The 20,913-nt window shown below is 44.9% G+C and overlaps 1 protein-coding gene across 20 annotated transcripts in view; it reads right to left on the bottom strand.

Moving 5' to 3' along the window:
• The window catches only part of CLASP1 (cytoplasmic linker associated protein 1), a 262,487-nt gene that overhangs the window by 216,964 nt on the left and 24,610 nt on the right, over window positions 1–20,913 (bottom strand). For all 20 annotated transcript variants that reach the window (XM_047772150.1, XM_047772154.1, XM_047772155.1 and 17 more), the window contains exon 3: window positions 14,926–15,404. In XM_047772150.1, coding sequence (XP_047628106.1) covers window positions 14,926–15,120 — 195 coding nt within the window. In that variant the 5' untranslated portion in view covers window positions 15,121–15,404. The remainder of the gene's footprint in view (window positions 1–14,925; window positions 15,405–20,913) is intronic.

Here is a 20,913-nt window from a genome sequence, read left to right as displayed (position 1 = left end):
CAACCAAGTATGGATCAAGAAATGAGAGCTTAGGAGTTCCTATTGTGGCTCAGGGGAAACGACCCACTAGTATCCATGAGGATGTAGGTTCAATCCCTGGCCTCACTCAGCAGGTTAAGGATCCAGCATTGCCACAAGTTGTGGTGTGGGTCGAAGATGTGGCTAGGATCTGGCGCTGCTGTGGCTGTGATATAGGCTAGCAGCTGCAGCTCCGATTTGACCCTAGCCTGGGAACTTCTATATGCCACAGGTGTGGGAAAGAAAGAAAGAAAGAAAAGAGGAGTTCCCGTCGTGGCGCAGTGGTTAACAAACCCGACTAGGAACCATGAGGTTGCGGGTTCGGTCCCTGCCCTTGCTCAGTGGGTTAACGATCCGGCGTTGCCGTGAGCTGTGGTGTAGGTTGCAGATGCGGCTCGGATCCTGCATTTCTGTGGCCCTGGCATAGGCCGGTGGCTACAGCTCCGATTCAACCCCTAGCCTGCGAATCTCCATATGCCGCGGGAGCGGCCCAAGAAATAGCAAAAACAACAACAGACAAAAAGACAAAAAAGACAAAAGACAAAAAAAAAAGAAAGAGCGAAAGAAAGGAAGGAAAGAAAAGAGGGAAGAAGTAAAGAAAGAAAGAGAAAGAAACGAGGGATCCAAGCCACATCTTCAACCTATACTGCAGCTTACAGAAACTCCAGATCCTTAACCCACTGAGCGAGACCAGAGATTGAACCAGCATCCTCATGGATACTAGTCTGGTTCTCAACGTGCTGAGCCACAATAGGAACTCCTGCACTAAAGCTGTATGAAATCCCATAGTCCATGCCCTGCATCAACACCCAGAGCTGATGAGCCGCGTGCTCTAGAGCATTCTTAAGTAGCTTCCTTGCCCCTGGAGTCAGTTCCCAGGTCTCACTAAGGTGCTCCCTACTGCCCTTCCAGGCTCCTCCACCTGGGATCAGCCCAGCCTCAAGCGCAGGTCCAGCTTCCTTATCTCAGTGTATCACCTGTGCTAAGAGCCCTGCAACAAGGATCGAGATGAGCCATCTCCCCCGCCTCATCTCAAAAAAACTTCCAAAGGCCAACGCTTCCACAAAGCCTTCAGGGACAATTAAACACAAAGTCATACCAGCCATCAAGCCTGGGGCTGTAATCCCTTCCACTGGATCCCCAGTGTTCAGCCATCTTTGCCCTGACCCCAAATTCCCTGTGAAAAGCTGTAGCCAGATAATTCCTCCTGGTCAACCTCCATTCCGTTTCAAGCCACTTCCATCCAGTTTCTCAGGATTCTTTGCCACGGCCCTTATCACATATTCTCCCTCTACCCAACCTGTTAATAAGATAGCTCACAGGGGGTCAGCCAACTCCTGGTTATCTCCTCACCCAGAAGCCATCTGACAATACTTAGTCCACTACTCAAGCTGGTAAATTCTGTCCAGAGGAAGAGTGCAGCTGAATAACCTCGGTCTTACTCAGACTGTCTTCTCTTTCATCTCTTTCCCACTAGTGACTTTTTCCCTCATGCAAAGTGTCCCTTAACAACTCACTAAATCCATGCCTGTCCCTACTCCTTTCACAGTTGTTACAAAAACATAGGGAACCATCCCTCCATTTCTACTTTGGCTGCTCAGAAGCCCAGAGGCCAAACCAAACTTCATCACATTATTTCACTCTGTGTTCACAAATTATTAGGTTGCCTTAAATTCTTCATGAATATAAGTGTGCCTAAATAAGACTAACGTTAAACATTTTTTAAAATTCACAGTAGTTCCTTTTGGGGATGACTATCAAAATATACATTTAATTCCTGCTATACAAATAGAAAAAGGATGTACATTTCAAAAATATATGGAGCCATTAAAAAAACTGATAAAAAAATAACTATATGGGAGTCTCCATCATGGCTCAGTGGTAAAGAACCTAACTAGTATCTATGAGGATGAGGGTTCGATCCCTAGCTCCGCTCAGTGGGTTAAGGATCCAGCGTTGTCATGAGCTGTGGTGTAGGTCAAAGACACAGCTCAGATCCGGCATTGCTGTGGCTGTGGCATAGGCCAGCAGCTGCAACTCAGATTTGACCCCTAGCCTGGTATCATCTATCTGCTACAGATGCGGCCCTAAAAAGACTAACTAAATAAATAAATAAATAAAGTCGACTAACAAGTGATAAAGAAATGATAGAATCAGAAAATCACCCTTTGGCATCCAAATAATTATTTTAGGCAAGAATCATCAAAGGATACTAAAGCTAGTAGGTGACAGTTTGATGACAAACAGGATATTTACATAGTCTCAAATATCTCCCCCACAACATACCTAATTACAAAAGGAAAAAAACAGCTTTTGGAAGCAACCTGGCAAACACCTCTTTTGTCAAGTTGGACAAAGAGATAGCACGTGCCTCCTGATTAAATGCACTGATCACTTCTGAGGCATTCCCACCAAAAATACACACCCTTAATCTAATCTCGAGACACTGCAAACAAGCTCAAAGGGAAGGACTCCTCAAAAGTATTAAGTCAAGAAAGGCAAGGACAGACTAGTGATGGAAGGCTCCAGATTAAAGGAGACTATACAGATGAAAATGAAATACAGCCAGGAGTTCCTCTGTGGCCTGCCGGCAGGGGATCCAGTGTTGTCACTGCTGTGGCTCAGGTTCTATCCCTGGCCCGGGAACTTCTGCCATGTCGCAGGCACAGCCAAAAAACAAAATAATTTATTTTAAAAAGAAGAAGAAGAAATACAGCCTGTGAGCATGGATTGCATTGTGGACCAGAAAATGTTTTCTTTCTTCTGCTATAAAGGACAGTTAAGACAAGAGGTAAAATATGAATGAAGTTCACAGACTGGATATTAGTAGTCTGTCAATCCTAATACTGATCTAGGCACCTGTAGTAAGATTACATAAGTGGATGCCTTGTTTTCAGGAAACATATGGATATTTAGGAGCAATGGGACACTGTGTCTACAACTTACTGTCAAATGACATGCACATACAGAGAAGGTTAAAACAAACACATACTAAAGTACTACCACTGGGGTTTGGATGAAACATATGCAAATTCTTTGCACTGGTACATTTGCGTTGGGGGGAAGGATTCAGGTGTAACGACACGGAGCATTATATTAGTCTCAGGTGTACAACCCACAATGATTCATATTTGTGTGTTGCAAAATGATGACCACAATAAGTCTAGTTAACATCCATCACCATACAGTTACAGAATGTTTTTTTTTTCTTATGATGGGGATGTTTAAGATCTACTCTCTTACCAACTTTCAAACTTGAAGTACAGTATTCTAACTTCACCAGCTGTACATGACACCCCCATGACCTACTTATTTTATAGCTGGAAGTTTGTACCTTTTTACTCCCTTCACCCATTTTGCCTACCCCCTCCATCTGTTGTCTGCATCTGTGAGCCTGGTTTGTGTTTCATTTTGTTTAGATTCCACATATAAGCAGGATCATATAGTACGTATTTGTCTTTTTCTGTCTTAGTTCATTTAGCATAATATCCTCAGGATCCATCCATGTCAGAAATGACAAGACTTCTTTCTTTTTTATGGCTGAATAATATTCTAGTGTGTAGTGTGTGTGTGTGTGTGTGTGTGTGTGAATTCACATACACATATATTTACACTACATCTTCTTTATCCATTCATCCATTGATGGGACACTTAGGTTGTTTCCATATCTTGGCTATTATAAATAATGCTTCTTTTGCACTGTTTTGCGAAACTCCCCTGTAGGTCTGACTATTTTACAAAATAAAGTTTTAAGGGTATATACTGTAATGGTTCTGTTAGGACCAAAGAACTCTTAAATACACTGACCTTAAATATCTTTGTTTTTTTATTAAACTGAGTACAAAATTAGTTGCTTATCTCTCACTCAGGACCCAATCATCTAAAGTAATATTGTTAACAGTCACTACATCCTCATTCTCATTCTTTACGCTCTATAAATATGCTATTGATATTGCTGCAACCTTATAAAGAAAGCAGTATAGCATTGATTTGGAAGCAGCTCTAAGGTCAGACCATACAGTTTAAAATAACTCTCTAGTTACATAACCCGGGGCAAGCTCTTCACATCTCTGACGTGGTTCCCCAGCTGCAGAACGGGGCCAATCCCAGGGCTGGGCATAAGGCACCTACCTCAGGATTAAATGAGGCAATGAGTGCAAAGCACCCTGACATGACCCACCATGAGTGCTTAATAAATTAAACTGAGCTGCTAGTAAACATCAGCATCACATGCTCATCAGGCCACATTCTCACCCGAGCTGTTTCTTTTTCTTTTTGCTTTCACATTCAATTTACGATTTCTTCTATTATATGTATCCTTATTTAAATTTGAGCTTTCTGAGGGGGAGAGATAAATTAGGAGTTTGGGATAAAGATACACACACTACTATATATAAAATAGATAACCAGGAGTTCCCATTGTGGCTTAGGGGTTATGAATCTGACTAGTATCCATGAGGATGCGGGTTTGATCCCTGGGGGTTACATTGTTTCATTGCTGGCCTCGCTTACTGGGTTAAGAATCTGGCCTTGCCATGAGCTGCAGTACAGGTCGCAGTCACATCTTGGATCCCAGCTGCAGCTCCAATTCGACCCCTAGCCTAGGAACTTCCACATGCCACAGGTGCAGTTATGAAAAGCAAGAAAAATAAAATAGATAACAAAGACCTACTATATATATATATATATATACATATATATATATATAAAATAGGGAACTATAATCAATATTTTGTAATAACCCCTATGAATGAAAATAATTAGAGAAAGGATAGATAGGTAGATACACACATACAAAAACACACAACCTTAATCCAATCATGAGAAGCAACAAATAGGTTCAAAGGGAAGCTCAGAAATAAACAGCTCAGACTCTATATATATCTAAATCACTGTATGGTACACCTGAAACTAACACGACATTGTAAATCAACTACAATTAAAATATAAATTTAAAAGATTTTAAATAAAAATAAATTAAAAAATAAATTTTAGCTATCTGTAACAAGGTGAAACACAAGTTAAAAAAAAAAAGAACACTAGAGTTCCCACTGTGGTGCAGGTGGGTTAAAGATCAAGCATTGTCACAGCAGTGGCTTAGATTCAATCCCTGGTCCAGGAATTTCCACATGCCATAGGTGTGGTCAAAATGAAATAAAATAAAATAAAGAGAACAAGTGAAACCCTCCTAAAAACAGGGGTCCTCAGTCAATGGACTGGCTTCTGCCAGTAGGTCTTAAATTCACCCTTAGGAGTTCCCGTCATGGTGCAGTGCAAACGAATCCAACTAGGAACCATAAGGTTGTGGGTTCAATCCCTGGCCTAGCTCAGTGAATTAAGGATCTGGCATTGCCATGAGCTGTGGTGTAGGTCGAAGATGAGGCTCGGATCTGGCAGTGCTGTGGCTCTGGCGTAGGCTGGCAGCTGTAGCTCTGACTGGACCCCTAGCCTGGGAACTTCCATATGCCGTGGGTGTGGCCATAAAAAAAAGACAAAAAATAATTAATTAATTAATTCACCCTTAGAATCTAAAGCTATGGCTCTGCAAAGGGCCTTTAATATCTTAGTCCATAAGATCTGAGGCCTCTGTTCCAGGGCGCAGGCTTACAAGGACCAAGAGAAGGCATATGAACTCAGCCCCACATGACAATTCCCCTTCTACATTTCCTGAAACATCCAGCCCAACAACCACACATCCTCATCATCTCCATTTACTGTCCACGTGCTGTGCACTGAGCACTTCGGCCCCTACGTACAATGGCTCACAGAATCCATACAGCAATGCCATGGGCCAGGTACCACCCACCAGACCTATTTCCCAGATGAGTGAAGTGACCTGCCTAAAAGTCCAAGGGGCAGTGCCAGGATGGGAATCCAGACTGTTCACACTCCGATCTGAATTCCTCCCAGTACATTCTGCTGCCCTCCCACATACATAAACACATATTCAGGAAGAAATGGCATCAATTACATATATTAAGGACACCAATTGTATTTGACAGGCCACATAAATTTTCTATTTTTTTTTTTTTTCTTTTTCTTCTTTGGCTGCCCTGCAGCATATGGAGTTTCCAGACCAGGGATCAGATCCAAGACACAGCTGCAGCAACACTGGATCCTTAATTCACTGTGAGGGGCTGGGATCAAACCCACATCCAGCACTCCCAAGACGCTCCCAATCCCTGTTGTACCACCGTGGGAATTCCCACATAAATTTTCTTGAAATAATTTTTCTTGGGTTTTGTTTTTATTTTTTGTTTGTTTATTTTGTTTTGTTTTGTTTTGTTTTGTTTTTTGCTTAGTACTGCTCACTGTAGCTTAAGAGAGGCACCTGTCTTCTTAAATTATACCCAGAAAAATTCACCTCTGAAACCAAGCAGGGCCCTCTGGGGCTCCTGGGCACATAAGCCTATGTCCCCTATTGACTTTTTTTTTTTTGTCTTTTTGCTATTTCTTGGGCCACTCCTGCGGCACATGGAGGTTCCCAGGCTAGGGATCCAATCGGAGCTGTAGTCTCCAGCCTACGCCAGAGCCACAGCAACGCGGGATCCGAGCCGCATCTGCAACCTACACCACAGCTCATGGCAATGCCGGATCGTTAACCCACTGAGCAAGGGCAGGGACCGAACCCGCAACCTCATGGTTCCTAGTCGGATTCGTTAACCACTGCGCCACAACAGGAACTCCTAGATAATGGTATCTTTGAGCTCTTCTGTAGAAATAAATCCCCAACAAATGAAAACCAGAGAGGAGAACCACCAGATCTGGTCTTGGGGCCACTAAACACCAGCTCTGATGAAGAATGAAAACTTGCATCTATTCTGATTCTCATCTATGGCCCTATTTCCTACTCCCAAACTATAAAATCACTTCCTAATCTCTCCTAAGGAAAGGCACAGTCTGCGGTGGCCTTCTTTGCCTGGCAAAACAATAAAGCAATTTTTTTTTTCCTCCTTCACCCAAAACTCTGTCTCTGCGTTTCTCCCAGGCTCCAGCAGACAGAGGTAACACCTCTTGCAACCAACAGGACAACACTGCAGGGAACCTGGAAAGAATGAACCGCCTCTGAAAGGCCTCATGGCTGGATAGCAGCACCAACAGAACAGCCAGGAAAAGAAACAGAAGTCACTGAATCTGAATCAAATCATCTTTTCTAGATCTCCTCTCAAGGACACAAGGGGGGATGGTGGTGGTGGATCAAAACCTCAATGAAAGCCAAGGTTTTGGAGACAGGCATGGGCGTGAGAGGAACCCCCTTATCAGTCAACACCTTTCCTTCAGGCCGCAAAGGGCACTTGATAGGGAGAGGCCACACTCTGCTCCTAGATCAGCCAAGAATCTAAAGCTTCTAGAGTCTATTTGGAGATAGGGCTGCCAAGAAAGGAAGAGAGGAGTTCCCATTGTGGCTCAGCAGTTAAAGAAACCGACTAGTATGCATGAGGATGCAGGTTTGATCCCTGGCCTTGCTGTGGCTGTGGCATAGGCTGGCAGCTGCAGCTCCCATTTGACCCCTAGCCTGGGAACCTCCATACACCATGAGTGCAGCCCTAGAAAGACAAAAAAATAAATAAAAAGAAAGGAATAGACATTTCCCTGAACCTTTGCAGCTCATTCCCTTTGATCCTTAATGGCCGCAGTGAATTTCTCTCCTTCAAGGCCTCTCCAACTAAGCACACCCTGACATTTCTTTTCTTCTGGACACTTCAGCATTTACTGACACTCCTATGATGCAAGTTCAGTTATTTCCTATCCTACACTATGTGCACTGACCTCTCATCCGCCTCACCTGTCCCCCATTTTGGACCATGCAGACCATCAGGGCAGGAATGACGGGAGCCCTCGATTAATAGGGACCTATACATTTCAAATACAAATCAACCTGGCAGGGGCCTTGAGACAACAGCACACAGGGATAGAGTCCACACATTAGCCTGAGGACGAGACTGCCCAGGCTCTGGCCAAATGCAGCTAGGGAAAGGCCGGGTCCCTCTCTTCCCCAAGGGATACACAGCCTCCCACCCCGACTCCTGTGCAGCACCCAGCACAGGCTCAGCGCTGAGTTTGTTACTTCAGCTGCTGCATAGATACATGGGTTCAAATCCCAGAAACTGTAATTCCTCACATTACTTGATGTATCTGAGCATCAGTTTCCTCATCTGTAAAATAAGGATAACAAGATCTATCTTATATGGCAACAAGTTAAAAATAAACACATATTTCTGGTAACTATAAGCATCCCATAACCGTGGACCATTACTATTATTCTACAATATTAAATACAAGTCCACAATCGCCTCTCCACAACTCTGGAGGCCAGATGTGCTCTGAAATACAGTATTTTCAGGTTTTAGAAAGGTAAAATAGTGCACAGTTTAGATAGAGAGACAGAGAAAGAGAGAGATTCCCTTGAACAGAACCTGCGGCAGCAACCCACAATCAAACATATACTCTTTTTTTTTAGGATTTTTAAAACATTCTTTAATGATTTTTATTTTATTCATTATAGTTGGTTTACAGTGTTCAGTCAATTTCTATCATATAGCACAGTGACCTATCACATATATATATATATATATATATATATATATATATATATATATATTCTTTTTCTCACATATTCACATTTTTGCAGCACAAGATACCCCTAAGTGGGTAAATATAGACTATAAGGAATCTCATACCAGTTGAGGTCAAATGAAAAATGAAAAACACCTGGTTTTCAGAGCTTTGGGGACTTGAAACTCCAGAGAAAGGACTACTCCCCATCTTTCTCTTTCTTGAAGTCGTACTTAAGAAAAACAGGAAGAAGAGACCTGATCAACGAGGGGCAGCAGCCATATTCAAATTTTTGGTTGTTGTTTTTATTTTTAATGTCTGAATAATCTAGAAAAGAAGCCTCATCAGCAGGAAGGGCCTCTCATCTCTTCCATGTCTCCCGTGGTCGCTGTGACTTGGCAGAAAACTCCCTGAGCCCTTCCAGCACCACCTTGGGGTGGTTCTGGCTGCAGGAGAGCGTTACTTAACCAATCACTGACTCCCCAGGATGACCCCAGCAAGTCCAAAGCCAGCTCATGGCAGAGGATCAGGGATACTAACAGAACGTGCACTGACCCTGGTGTGAGTCTGAGTGAGGTAACCAAAGAGCCAGTTTCCTGAAATACCCTATCAGATGCTCCAAAAGCCAACCGCATTCTCTTTAACCTAAATGATGGACCCCCCCCTTCCCAAATTACATGCAAATTATAAGCCCTACTCTTCTCCCAGATGAATCACGAATCGTCCCCACCAGTGAAGAAAAGATATTTACACACAGTAGGTGCTGGAAGAACCCAATCCACGGGGTTGACAAACCAGCCTTCCACATGTTTGTGCAATTTAAGTCTTGGGAGAACAACACACCCCCTCACTAAGCATTGTCTGTGGCTGCTTTTGCACTATGATGGCCCAAGCCACTTAAATATTTTCAGGAAGACCATGTGGCCCACCAAGCCTAATACATTTACTTTTAAGAAAGTTTGCTGACCTCTATTCTTATGAAAGGAACACTGGCTAGGAAATCAGAGAGATCTACATTTAAATTCCACATCTAGGAGTTCCCGTCGTGGCGCAGTGGTTAACGAATCCGACTAGGAACCATGAGGTTGCGGGTTCGGTCCCTGCCCTTGCTCAGTGGGTTGGCGATCCAGCGTTGCCGTGAGCTGTGGTGTAGGTTGCAGACGCGGCTCAGATCCCGTGTTGCTGTGGCTCTGGCGTAGGCCGGTGGCTGCAGCTCCAATTCAACCCCTAGCCTGGGAACCTCCATATGCCGCAGGAGCGGCCCAAGAAATAGCAACAACAACAACAAAAAAGACAAAAGACAAAAATAAATAAATAAATAAATAAATAAATAAATAAATAAATAAATTCCACATCTATAATCACAAGTAGAAACCACTTTGGAATTGTCGGGAATTCTGGTTACCTCCTGCATAAAAATTAGGATAACTTGCAGGGTGTTAGGAAGAGTAAATGAGGTATTAAATGCATGTGGTAAGTAAGCAAGAAATGGCAGCTATTAAACTGCAATCGAATCCAAATACAATTTTGTATTTGCAAAGAAATACTCAAAGGTAAAGTGATTCAAGCTCCGCCTAACTTTTTTTTTTTTTTAGGGCCCCGGCCATGGCATATGGCAGTTCCTAGGCTAGGGGTTGAATCAGAGCTACAGCTGCCAGCCTACACCATAGCCAAAGCAAGGCCAGATCGTTAACCCACTGAGCGAGGCCAGGCATGGAACCCACAACCTCATGGTTCCTAGTTGGATTCATTTCCACTGAGCCACGACAGGTACTTCACCAACTTTTTTTTTTTTCTTTTGTCTTTTTACCTTTTCTAGGGCCGATCCTGCAGCATATGGAGGTTCCCAGGCTAGGGGTCTAATAGGAACTGTAGCCACTGGCCTACACCAGAGCAACAGCAACGTGGGATCCAAGCCGAGTCTGCAACCTACACCACAACTCACGGCAATGCCAGATCCGTAACCCACTGAACAAGGCCAGGGATCGAACCCGCAACCTCATGGTTCCTAGTCGGATTCATTAACCACTAAGCCACGACAGGAACTCCCCCCAACTATTTTTTTAAGTAAGACACTGCACTGGCATTCGCTACATTCCTGGTTAGGAAAAGGAATAATACCCAGAATAGCCAAAGACATCCTGCAAAAGAAAAATGGAACTGGAGGAATCAGGCTCCCAGACTTCAGTCTATACTACAGAGCAACAATCATCAAAACTGCATGGTACTGGCACAAAGACAGAAATACAGATCAGTGGAACAGGATAGAAAGCCCAGAATTCAACCCACGCACCTACAACCAACTAATCTATGACAAAGGAGGCAAGAATATACAATGGAGAAAGGACAGCTTGTTCAATAAGTGGTGCTGGGAAAACTGGACAGCCACATGGAAAAGAATAAAAGTAGAACACTCCCTAACACCATACACAAAAAGAAACTCCAAATGGATTAAAGACCTAGATATAAGACCAGACACTATAAAACTCTTAAGAGGAAAACATAGGCCAAACCCTCTCTGACATAAAAATGGGCAGAAGATCTTCTCAGATCCACCTCTTAAGTGTATTTACAGTAAAAACAAAAATAAACAAATGGGACCTAATCAAACTTCAAAGTTTCTGCACAGCAAAGGAAACCCTGAACAACACAAAAAGACAACCCACAGAATGGGAGAAAATCTTTGCAAGTGAATCGACTGACAAGGGATTAATCTCCAAATTTTATAAACACCTTCTGCAGCTCCATACCAAAAAAACAAACAACCCCATCCAAAAATGGGCAGAAGATCTAAACAGACAGTTCTCCAAAGAAGCCATGCATATGGCCGAGAAACGCATGAAAAGATGTTCAACATCACTCATCATTAGAGAAACGCACATCAAAACCACTAGGAGGTACCACCTTATACCGGCCAGAAGGGCCATCATCAAAAAGTTTACAAACGGTAAGTGCTGGAGAGGGTGTGGAGAAAAAGGTGGTGGCACACTGTTGGTGGGATTGTAAATTGGTGCAACCACTGTGGAAAGCAGCATGGAGATTCCTCAGAAAACTAAACATAGAACTACCATTTGATCCAGCAATCCCACTCCTGGGCATCTATCCAGAGAAAATCACAACTCGCAAAGACACATGAACTCCAATGTTTACTGCAGCACTATTTACAACAGCCAAAACCTGGAAACAACCTAAATGTCCATCAACAGAGGAGTGGATCAAGAAGATGTGGTACATATACACAATGGAATATTACTCAGCCAATAAAAAGAACGAAATACCAGCATTTTTAGCAACATGGATAGACCTAAAAATTCTCATGCTAAGTGAAGTCAGCCATACAATGAGACACCAACAGCAAATGCTTTCACTGACATGTGGAATCTGAAAAAAGGATAGACTGAACTTCTTTGCAGAACAGATGCTGACTCACAGACATTGAAAAACTTATGGTCTCAGGAGGAGACAGTTTGCGGAGTGGGGGGATGTGCTTGGGTTGTGGGATGGAAATCCTGTGAAATCAGATTGTTGTGATCATTATACAACTACAGATGTGATAAATTCATTTGAGTAATAAAAAAAAGGAAAAGGAATAATAAATAATACCCAAGTACTATTGCTTTGGAAGGTCAAAAGTACTTCCTTTTTCTCCTCTTGTCTTTTTAGTCTTGAATTAAAGAAAAAAAAAACTTTTTCAAGAAGCCAAGCTTCAGCAGTTCCCTAGTGGCCTAACAGGTTAAGATTCCAGCGTTACCACCATTGTGGCACAGGTTTGACTCCCAGGCTAGGAACTTCTGCATGCTAGGGGCATGGACAAAAAAAAAGTGAAGCTTCAGAATATTGCTTAATACAAAGAAATTCCTTCAACTCGCAATATGTGAAACATGACAAATAAAACCTACAAGAGAAAAACAGGTGTGGGTCCCTGAAAGAGAAGTTTCCAGATTCCAGTGAAGCAGCAGGGTCTAATACTGCCTCACGGTCTAAGCTCTTGAGTTCACGCTTGTAAACTCAAACTCAAACTCAGGGTTTACTGAGCACCTACTATGTCCCAGGCTCTGGGCTCCAGGTGTGAACAAGGCACAGGAGTTTACAGACCAGGGGAGTGCTTGGCGCTGAATATGATCACAACCAAAGACACGGCCTGGACCCCAAAGCCATCTTTATGAAGTCACACAGGATATTGGCATGTGAGGCCCCCAGAGAGAGGGTGAAGCCAAACACCTGCTCTGCACTGAAGGGTGGGTGAACTGTCCCTGACCACGTGCAAGCCAGCAGCAAACACTGTCTTCTGCTTTCCCTCCCACCAGGAGGTCTTTCCTAGGAATTACTTCACAAAGGCTCAAGCCTTCATCTTTCACTCCTCTGTCACCTTGCAATTGCTATTCGGAAACGCTACCCAGTGTAGGAAACTCTGGGTTCCTCTGGACAATGTTACTACTTTCCTCTTCTGTCTTCCCACCCAATTCTGTGTCTCCATTCCTGCACACACTACACTGTACAGGAACCATTCACTTATTTATCAGTGCCCGTCCCTCCCCCCAAGACTAGGAGCTCCTTGAAGGCAGGAACCAAGTCAATACTGTTGATTAGGTGGCAGGCAGGCCCATGATCATTTTGTACACACTCTTATTTAGTGCTCATAGCAACTCAACTCTCCCACATTACAGGGGAGGAGGGTGAAGCTTGGAGAGGTTAAGGAAGCTCAGCAGATTGAGAATCCAACTGCAGCTGCTCGGGTTGCTGCGGAGATGCAGGTTCGATCTGCAGCCCAGCACAGTGAGTTAAAGGATCTGGCATTGCTACAGCTGCGGTGTAGGCCTCAGCTGTGGCTCTGATTCAATCCCTGGCCCAGGAACTTCCACATGCCACGGGGTACGGCCATTAAAAAACAAAAGAAAGAAAAGGAAAGAAGGGAGGAGGGGGGGGAAGAGAGAGAGAAAGAGAGAAAGAAAGGAAGGAAGGGAGGAAGGAAGAAAGTGAGAAAGAAAGGAAGAGAAAGAAAGCGAGCTCACACAGTGCAGCAAACTCTCCAGATGACTTACCTAACATCCGGTCACCCCAGTCCAGCCCTAACCCCCTCCTTCCTAACAGGAGTCTGATGTTGCTCCAGTGTCCCCATCCTTCACACGGCCACACACCTCACTCAGGGAACTCTGAACCCCTGCCTAAGATCAGGAGGTTAAACATGATGGTTGAAAGCCACCATGAACGCCTGGCCACTTTCCAGTCACACTGGGGTGGGCAGGCAAAGCCATTCTGGCCAACATGACGTAAAAAGTCAGCTGGGGATTTCCTCCCAAGCAAAAGACAAAGGCAGACACTCTTCTCCCCTGGACCCAGCCTTCAACGGGTAGACTTCTTTCAAAGACAATTAGGGTAAATTTTAGGCCCAGTGGGAAGTGAAATACTAAGGCCTGAGGTAACACGAGAATAAAGCCTGCTGACTCTTAGGTAAGGTCAGGGTTTAATGTGATTGGAAAACAATCTATACTAGAGCAAAGAGAGAAATCCTGTGAGGAGGACCCGTTTCTAAGTCCAAATCAATCTCAGGAGACTGGGTCAATGAACACAAAAGGTTCTGTTTCTGGAAGCCCCTTTCACGATGCCCACAGCACCCAGTAGCAGTCACACAAGCTTCCCATTCTTTCTTCGGTCTCAACCTGAGTTCTTAATGAACTAGAGGTTGGGGGGACGAGGGGGAGAAATCACATCTCTTCAGGACTTTAGGTCCAGTTTTCACTCATGAAAACTCAGTCCTTGAACAGTCACACAGTCAACCTTCGAAGCTCATCCAGGCCACAGGGCCCCTGCCCCGCCCACCTGCCATGGGCTCGGCAAGAGCCCTGATCTGTGGAGACTGAAGGACATCCTCCAGGCCAGCACAGAGAGGTCACAGACAAGCCCTTGCAGACCACACTCTTTCTGGCCAGGTACCTGCACCAACTCCCACATAGGGGCCCAAGGGGAAACGGGCCCACATCTCCATCACCCAGAGGAGATCAGTGAAGTCACTTGTTATTCATGATGGGCCACTCACTGCAAGACACAACATTCACGTAACTTCAAGGCTGATAATGCCTATAAACTTTCCCATGTGAAAGCCTCTCTTTAGCTGTTCATGTGGCCTTCTCTCAGTGCTGAAGGACAAGAATTTTTTGATCTCCAACAAAAATCAAAGAAAACTCTACTTGCTCTAGAAAGAAATGTCCAGCAGCCAAAATGTGGCTGAAGTGTCTTACTGAAACCAAGGAATCACGCTGACGGCTCATAAAGGACTTTTCTGAGACCCAATCCTGACCCCCCCACAGCAGCCAGCCAGCTGGAAGAGTGTCTCCTAAAAGCATGGCTTACCTTGTAATTGCTAGAGTTCACCCAAGAGGTAGCGAGTCCGTCCACCAGTTTGTCTAACATGGTCTGATCATGCTCAAGGTCAGCAGACTTCTGTTTGTCTGAGAAGTAGTCTATAAGTTCTTGGCCAACCTGCAGCCGCTTTCCCACATCCTTCTGCAGCACCTGTGCCAGGCAGGCCTCCATGCGAGGCTCCATGGTGGAATTCCAATTCAAGCCAGCCCAAGCTAGAGGGCGGTCAGGGTGACACCCTCCCAGTCGGTGGCCCCCGGAGGTTGCCTCTGTGTTTGCCGAAGGTTACTAAGAGCCTGTGCTTCAAAGATGCAATCCGGGGAATGGCAACAATGCACCATGTGTGTCTGAAGAGCAGCTGGTAGGATATTAAAAGTCCAATTTAAATAACTAGTAGGAGATAAAGGAGTGAGTGGCAGAGTGATGTTCTACTCCTGGGTCTGAAACACTTCATAATTCAGCAGTCCATTCTGAAAAGTAAGAGAAGAGAACAAATCAGCACAGATAACGAAACACTCAAATGTTCAGAAACATTCAATCAAAGACAAAGCAGTTCCCGCTGCAGCACTGTTTAAAAGCACAAGTGGAGTGAGAAGCATGAACGCTTGGCAATCGTGTCAGAATAACGTAATTATTATTTTTATCAGGAAGAATGCTGAAGCGCAAAGCAAAGAGCCAATGAGCATCATAGTCAGTGGGTCGATGTTTTTCACAATTTTCCAGCTTATAAAATGCACCAGTCAGGACAGCAATCTTCTGCTTTGGCTGGAAAATTTATCTGCAGCTTCAATTTTGCTTCCCACCAAAAACCTAACACCACCCTGTGTCTGACTGAATCCCTGCAGGTGCTATCGCCTGCTGCTTTACTCTCAGTTTTCTACAGTCCACATGTCAGAGTGAAGTGGGTTCAATACAAACACCACTGACAAGAGTGGCTGGCCTGGTAATATCAACCAAAGTCAAGGGCAGCATTTGCATCACACTTCTTGCTCAGGAGTTCCCGCTGAGGCACAACAGGTTAAGGATCCAGCACTGTCACTGCAGAGGCGAGGGTTTGATCCCCAACCTGGCACAGCAGGGTTAAGGATCTGGCATTGCCACAGCTGTGGGACAGGTCACAGCTGCAGCTCAGATTCAGTCCCTAGCCCAGGAACCTCCATATGCCACGGGGGCAGCCAAAAAGGGAAAAACCCACAAACGTCTTGCTCAGCAGCCTTACGACAGGGTAAATAGGCAGTGAGCGTCCCTGCCTCCCCCTCCATAGAGTAACAGGGGGAGAAAGGAAATGGCTCCCATTCTGATCGGTTACTTACATGGTGACCTCTGCTGACAACAGTGCCCAACTGGGCCTGGTGTCTGTTACAAAATCAGGACACCTCAAAATCAGGCCTGGGGTAGCGCAGAACACAGGACACGGGGAAAGCACCAAAGCCATTTTCATTAGATCAATGGGACAGGCCGACCATTTAATCTGCAGTTGCTGGGACAATCGCACACATTTATTTGTTCAATTTCCTCTCTCAGTTCCCCTCATTCTAATCCAAGAAGACACAGAGGAAACCTGTCTTCAAGATATGGTACCTTCCTGACACGGTACTAAATAAAACATTCTTCATGCCACAGTAAATGCCAACCCTCAGGGGTTCAGCGGGGAAGCCTGAACTGATACATCAAGTAAGGTTAAAATCCGCGGCAGGCTACCTGCCCCGCTCTGAGCACGGGGATTCTCTCCCCACCTCACTCCACCACACCCCATCCCTACCCTCATCTGTGACCTACACCGCGGCTGTGGCAATGCCAAATCCTTAACCCGCGGAGCGAGGCCAAGGATTGAACCCGCATCCTCACCAACACTATGTCAGATTCTTAACCTGCTGAGCCACGCCAAGAACTCTGAATCTTTTAATTTTGTAATAAATATCTTTTATTTCTTCATGGGCCCTAAACTCAACAGACACCGACCAACAGCGATGGCGACGCCATTCTTCAGCACCTTCATGAAGTGTCGGGCTCCATGCTAGAGTTTACGTGCTGCCTCTACTGCTCCAACCACCTCTTATAAAATAGGTTTCAACATCTCTATTTCACAGATGAAGAAACTGAGGCAAAGGTAAGTAATGGTCCAAGGCAGCGTGGCCCTAGGTCTCCCTTCCCCACCCTCAAACCCTGGCTATTATGAGTCTGGCCTGGTTCTGTTCTGACTCAGAGAAAGGAGGCCAGACTCCATCCTTAGCTGGGAAGCCACAGGCGAGACAAGCAAAGTCTCCATCCCGGGAAAGGAAAGGCCCCACGCCTGCATGTCTCTCTCGGTGATATTCAAAATACATATCATATCGAAATGTCCCCTTCAACTGGAATTCTGTTAAGATTTCTAACAAATAAGTATATGCTTCTTGAAGGTAATTATGCAATATAGGCTTAGCACACTTAAAAGTAGGTCACAAACTCCGATGTATGAAATCTGCAGAATAAGACACTGGAAACCGAAAAGCATAAAGCAGAGTGGGTCTCCTCTACTCTCTTTTTTTTCCTTAATTTAGAAAAAAAAAAAAGTAGAGTGCCCTAGTGACAATCCAGCAGTGTCACTGCAGTGGCTCAGATCACTGCTGTGGCAAGGGTTCAATCCCAGACCCAGGAACTTCTGCACGCCACGGGTGCAGCTAAAAAAAGGGAAAAAAAATTATTTTTTTTTTTTTAAAGTAAGGGATCATCCTCACTTACATGTATTCTTACTAATCTGGATTTTTTTTTTTTTTGTACTTTTTTCCCACACTTTGAGCATTTTCTCCATCTTTCATTCACAGGTATCTAGAGAGTATCAATCGCATAGTTCCAAACCCACAAGAAACAAAAGTGCAAGACCTCCCTCCACCCCTGTTCCCAGCCACCAAGTTTCCCTACCTGAGAGCAAAGACTGTGGCTAGCTTCCTGTGTCTCCTTTCAGAGGTATTTTTAGCTGCCGGAGCACATAAGTATATATGTCCTCCTCCCGCACCCCCAAGAAGCTTCCTAAGCAATTACAACTAAATCACAGGAGAGTTATCAAAAGCAAACCAACAAGAATACAGGCAAAATCTCGTACAGCAACAGCATTATATAAAGACTTTATATTTTTTTAAATGCAGTGAACTTAGAAAATAAACAGGAGGAGGAAGCAGAGGATGATTTGGATGACTCGGAGAAGGAGGAGGATTTCTTATTTACCTAAAATAAATTATCCAAGGTTTTGTTAAGTTTTCTCCTTCAGCGAAATTCGCTATGAAAGCTACAGAGCACACTAAATGTGATCCTATCAGTCACCCAGGAAAAGGACACATTTCCTGTCTTTCTGAAAAACATCCCAACTCCCCTCAAACTAAGCCAACTTCAGCAGGCCTTTCTACACCCCCAACACAACCATCCTCTGCCCCCTGTGTTAGGCAAGGTCCAAGCATCTCGACCCTTTCCTGCCACATCACCTCAGTCTATAACAGGAGAACAATAAAAAGCCAAAACAATGGTCCCACAGTCATTCTCCTTTACAGCACCGTGGAAAGTAGAAATTAACAGAGCAACCTTTATACCAGAACAATAGCCCAACTCTGCTATAGGCAAACAGGAAGAAGTTAAGAAATAGCAGCTTCAACAAGAATGAAGAAACACACAGTGAGACAGCCTGCCGTAATGTATACATGAGAGACAGCCTCGGGTCTTGACTCTGCTCTGCACCCATTCCAGAAGATCAAGGCTGGGGCATCTTTCTCACCTCATTTATCTTGTCCACTATGTGGCACATAGGCACACAAAACTATCCAGGGGTGAAGACAGTGGAGATGAGGGCAGAGGACACGACCCAACTGTAAGCTCTGAAATTCTAAGTCTACTTACAGGCTTCCCACAAGAGAAGGAAAAGTAGGGCCATTCTCGAGTTCCCCCATGGCGCAGCAGGTTAAGGATCCAGCGTGGTCACTGCTGTGGCTTCCCCTGGAGCAGTACCTCAGAACCCAAACCTTGGAGGAGGCAGCCATATCCATCCAAGCTCTGCCCCTCGCCCACCACCAGTCAGGATGGCCACCCGAATGCCCTCCTATGACAAGGGGAGGTGCTCTCACTCTGTCTCCTGGGCCTTTTCAGTTGTCTGCTCTCAGCATCTACAAGCTAAGCCACGGTCTCACTCCCAGAAGCTAAGAGGTGTTCTCTAAGTCACCTACCAGCAAGGGGCCTCTGCAGCTCAGCTGCCTCCCATCAGGGACACCAGAACAGTGAAGCTTCTTTACACAGCTGTCTATACCCGAGAGCCACATGGATGAGCTTTCCGCTCACCCGACCCCCACCCCTGGAGCAGCCCTTGTCAGGGTAACCAGTGACCTCCCCACTGGCAGATCCAGAAATACTTTCCTCCCCCTTTCTAACTCCACCTCTCAGAGGTGTCCCAAAGCTGCCCAATCCCTTCTCCTGAGAAGCCCCCATTTCAGAGAAGACCAGTTGAGGCTCAGGCCTTCCTGCCACTTCTCAGACTGCACTGACTCAAGTTTCTTTAACCCTCTCTACCTCCCTTCCAGAGCTCTAAGTTCTAAGCCTCTTGCCTTTTCACTCTGCTCTCCCAAAATAAATGCATATAATAAATAAAATAAAACGGAAATGCAGCCTTTTCCATAAGGTTAAATGCCTATAAAACTGATGACCCCAGGAGTTCCCATCGTGGCTCAGCAGTTAGCAAATCCGACTAGGAACCATGAGGTTGCAGGTTCAATCCATGGCCTCCATCAGTGGGTTTAAGGATCCGGCATTGCTATGAGCTGTGGTGTAGGCTAGCAGCTACAGCTCCAATTAGACCCCTAGCCTGGGAACCTCCATATGCCACAGGAGCGGCCCAAGAAATGCTAAAAAGACACAAAAAAAAAAAAAAAAAAAAAACTGATGACCCAAATGCGTCTGTCCAGGCCAAACAGCCCCAAATTCCAGTCACATGGACCGGACTCTTTTTGGTTCCAAATGCTTTACCTCCGCAGGGCCTTCACTCCTGTTCTTCCTCCTGCCTGAAAACACTCTACTTATGCCTACACTGGCCTGGCTGCCACTTCAGCTGCTGCAAGCCCTTTAAAAACCACCCTAGGGGGTCCCTTGTCACTGCATCCTGTTCTCCTCCTTCAAAGCACTTAGGACAAGTTGTAATTTATCACATGTTTGCTTACCTTTGTTGTCTGCCTTTCCCACAGGACTGTCAGTTTTATGAATGAGGGAACCTTGTTTATTTTGCTCACCCAATGCCTATAACCATGTCTGCTACAAACAAGGCACTTGAGAAATACTTGTTGAATGAATGAAGTCTGCTTGAGTTGAAAATCAAAAGAAAACAGTCACTGGCAGTCTTTAATTAAGTTTGGTTTCTTCTTGGGGAGTGGGAAGAATGGAGGGGGGGAGGGTAGAAAGAATGCAAAACACATTTCAGATAAAAGGAATGTGCAAATACATATGGACAAAGCACAGAAACAAGAGACTAGCCTGTTGAAGCCATCTGGAAAGGCCAGAGCTCTGGTTCCCAAGCTGTAAACACTGACCTGCCCCCCAACCCTGAGGTGACAGGGTAGAGTTATTAAAAGGACGTCTGAGAATTAGTCCAGACACGAACCAAGCACTATCCATGAGCTAAGTATTCCTAGCCATATTGTCAGACTTAGGTACATGCAGTTATGAATTTTTAAATGAAAAGTATTTCTAAATTCTTATTCTGAGTTTGATAATTTTTCTCAATTAACAGACACCAGATATTTCACTTACAAAGAGCTCTGAGGCCAGACACTAAAAAGAGTTCTTATTCTCAAAAAGTTTGGCACAGAGAAGTTCCCGTTGTGGCGCAGTGGTTAACGAATCCGACTAGGAACCATGAGGTTGCGGGTTCGATCCCTGCCCTTGCTCAGTGGGTTAACCATCCGGCGTTGCCGTGAGCTGTGGTGTAGGTCGCAGACGCGGCTCAGATCCCACGTGCTGTGGCTCTGG

The sequence above is a fragment of the Phacochoerus africanus genome, chromosome 3 (genome assembly GCF_016906955.1).
Source record: "Phacochoerus africanus isolate WHEZ1 chromosome 3, ROS_Pafr_v1, whole genome shotgun sequence".
In the NCBI taxonomy this organism is placed as follows: Eukaryota; Metazoa; Chordata; class Mammalia; order Artiodactyla; family Suidae; genus Phacochoerus; species Phacochoerus africanus.
Note: the sequence above shows the minus strand (reverse complement) of the source record. Positions and strands in the feature narration are given on the sequence as shown.